This window comes from Saprolegnia parasitica, assembly GCF_000151545.1.
Source record: "Saprolegnia parasitica CBS 223.65 unplaced genomic scaffold supercont2.885, whole genome shotgun sequence".
Taxonomy (NCBI): Eukaryota; Oomycota; class Saprolegniomycetes; order Saprolegniales; family Saprolegniaceae; genus Saprolegnia; species Saprolegnia parasitica.
This window is the reverse complement of record NW_012157279.1, coordinates 1-2,967: the sequence shown is the minus strand read 5'-3', so window position 1 is coordinate 2,967 and position 2,967 is coordinate 1. Positions and strand designations below refer to the sequence as shown.

Here is a 2,967-nt window from a genome sequence, read left to right as displayed (position 1 = left end):
TGACGCCGTGTGGGTCAGGGCGCTTACTGGACCGGCGAATCGAAGCGATGAAATCGTCAAGAAGGACCCGAAACTTGTTGGCGTCGTGCCGCTCGACGCCGTACAGCACCTTAAGGAAAATGCGGAAGACCATTTCGCGCGTGAGGCACGCAAGCGAGATGGCACCGCCTCGCGCCGCCCATGATGCATGTTCGGCCTGGACAATCTCGCGAATGAGCGGTGCATAGAGATCAAGTCGTGCGGGCGTGAAAGCTTCAAGGGCTGCGGCCTTGCGCGCGTGGTGCTCCTCGCCATCGATGGTCGGCATGATGGCCCCTAGGAGCGCGACAATTCCGGACGGGAACGCCCCTTCGCGCACGATGCTGCCGTCTTGCAGCTTGTCGTCGAAGGCCGCGAGGAGCTCGGGGCCGCAGAATCCGGCGATCTTCTCGCTCACGAGATGGCTCTCGAGGAGAAAGAGGTCCCCGTATTGGTCGCGCGACTCGAGCATGCCCGCCCGCGGGTCCTTGGAAAACTCGATCATCTTGAGGATGTTCATGGCGCGCTGGCTCGCAGGAAGGTCCGTCGCTGCGCCATCGGCATGGACCGTGCTCGCCTCGTTGCCCATTCTCACTTCGTTTCGCAAATGGTCGAAGATCGCGATAACTTCAAAGGTCACCACTTCGGGTGTTCAAACGCATTAAAGTTGCGTGCGGCAAGTCATTTTACAGTCCTCTTGAAGCTGCCGTGGGTTTAACGCAGGATCTTTCCCATGATGCGTTAAACGGGTACGTCTTCGCCATTTCAAAAGCTTGATGGAAGTGAGTACCCCAAATGACGTCAACCATCAGTCCCGCGGATCGCGCTCCTGCCTCCGCCTGTCCAAATCAAGCTCCTCAAATAAGTGTAAACCGAAGAAAGTCCATCAATTTTATTAAACGTAGTTTATTTCAAAAGACAACCCACTGCAACAATAACGGCGTCAGCCACCAATAGTGCTTTACTGCATTAGAAAACAGGCGAAGCATTGCGCTTCGTCGACGTCGTGTTGTCCACTCGCTCGTACCGGACCTGTGTATCTACGCTGTTGCATTGTCCTTCCCAACACACCGCCGTCATACCGGGTTGCCACCAGCCGAGAGCAATTCGCGGTCGATTGGGTCTCCTAAAATCCGGATAAGGGGCCAATACCAATTGCAAGCGGGTCATCTTTGTCAACGTCCGGTATCAGAGGCATTATTGTCGACCAGGACCCTTGTTATCGACAAGCACCTACTGGTAGGTAGACCAAGAGCGACAAGTGTGCGAAAAATCGACCAACACCACCCACTGCGGCTCGTTAGGCTCAAAATTAGGATCAAGCGCCTAGAATTAGGGTCACCACGGTTTACAGCCACCCCATGGTCGTAATCAAGCGCCAAGATGACGATGGCAACACTGCATTTTGCGTTTGCCACGTCAGTTGGCATTCAACCTCAATATGAAGTGGCTACGCTCTGAAGCGATGGAGTACGTGTCGCTGATCATCCACGAAGACGCGGCCCATGACTGCATCACGATGCTTGGTGACCTCGGTGTCGTCGAGTTCACGGACCTCAACCCGGAGCTCACGCCATTTCAGCGTCGGTACGCCTCGTACATCCAGCGATGCAACGAGATGGACCGCAAGCTTCGCTGCTTCATGCTCGAGATGACTAAGTTCAAGATCTCGGCCAAGAGCGCAGACAGCGTCGACTCGGGCTCACCTGATGTGTGCTGCGGCAGTCCAGACACGACGGTACGGGCTCTCAACAGTATCGAGCGCATCCTCGAGGACAAGGAACAAGAGCTCCTCCAGCTCAACTCGATGCACGAAAAGCTCACGCGCGAGTACAACGAGCGCAAGGAGCTTCAGGAGATCATGTCGCGCATCGGCGGGCTCGTCGAGACTGAGACCTCGGACGCGATGCGCGTCAGCTCGCGCATGGGTAGCAGCATGACCACTAGTGTCGGCTCGCCGATGGACGCGTCCGAGTCGGACTTGGCCATCCGCTTCAAGAACATCACGGGCGTCGTACCCGCGGACGAGCGCCTCAAGTTTGAGCGTATGGTGTTCCGTGCGACGCGCGGCAACTGCTTCATGCGCTTCTCGGCCATTGACGAGCTCCTCGCCGACCCGGGCACTGGCGTCGCGGTCGAGAAGCACGCGTTTGTGATCTTTTTCCAGTCGCAGTTTATCGAGACAAAGCTCCGCAAGCTCTGCGACGCGTTCCACGCCCGTCTGTACACGCTGCCGTCGATGGACGACCGCACCGCGATCGCCAACTTGATCCAGAACAACAACGCGGAGCTCAACCAGAGCTCGCACATTCTGCGCCGCAACCGCGAGTCGTGCGTACGTCTCTGCCGCGAGCTCGCCGAGCACCACGAGTCGTGGAAGTGGTCGGTGCTCCAGGAGAAGGCCACGTACCACACGCTCAACACGTTCAAGGCGGACGTGAGCGGCATGCTCCGCGGCGAAGGCTGGGTCGTCAAGGAAGCTTTGGATCAGGTCCGCCGCGCCGTGGACCGCGCCCACAACGCCAATGACAAGTCGATGCCGTCGCTTGTCGACTCGGTGCCCAAGCCGTGGCCGGTCGCGCCGACGTACTTTCAAACCAACAAGTTTACGTCGGCGTTCCAGTCGTTCGTCGATACGTACGGTGTGCCCCGGTACGGCGAGATCAACCCCGCGGTCTTCACGGCCGTCTCGTTCCCGTTCCTCTTTGGCGTCATGTACGGCGGCATTGGCCACGGCTTTTGTATCTTCCTCTTTGGCCTGTACATGATTGCGACCGAGAAGATCCTCGAGCGCGGCAAGGTCGGCGAGATGACGGCGCAGATCTATGGCGGTCGCTACATGATTACGCTCATGGGCGTCTTTGCCATGTACGCGGGCTTTGTCTACAACGATTTCTTCTCGCTGCCACTCAACCTCTTGGCTCCAGTGGCAGTACCTGGACAACTGCG

General features: G+C 57.8%; 2 protein-coding genes across 2 annotated transcripts; one reads left to right on the top strand and one right to left on the bottom strand.

The window, feature by feature from the left end:
- Positions 1–27: 27 nt before the first annotated feature.
- SPRG_17966 (hypothetical protein) lies at positions 28–607 on the bottom strand (the record flags this gene model as incomplete). Its single annotated transcript, XM_012357385.1, has 1 exon — positions 28–607. A coding segment is annotated over one exon (580 nt), but the record flags the coding sequence as incomplete, so codon positions are not given.
- Positions 608–1,459: 852 nt separating this feature from the next.
- Positions 1,460–2,938, top strand: SPRG_17965 (hypothetical protein; the record flags this gene model as incomplete). Its single annotated transcript, XM_012357384.1, has 1 exon — positions 1,460–2,938. A coding segment is annotated over one exon (1,479 nt), but the record flags the coding sequence as incomplete, so codon positions are not given.
- Positions 2,939–2,967: the final 29 nt, after the last annotated feature.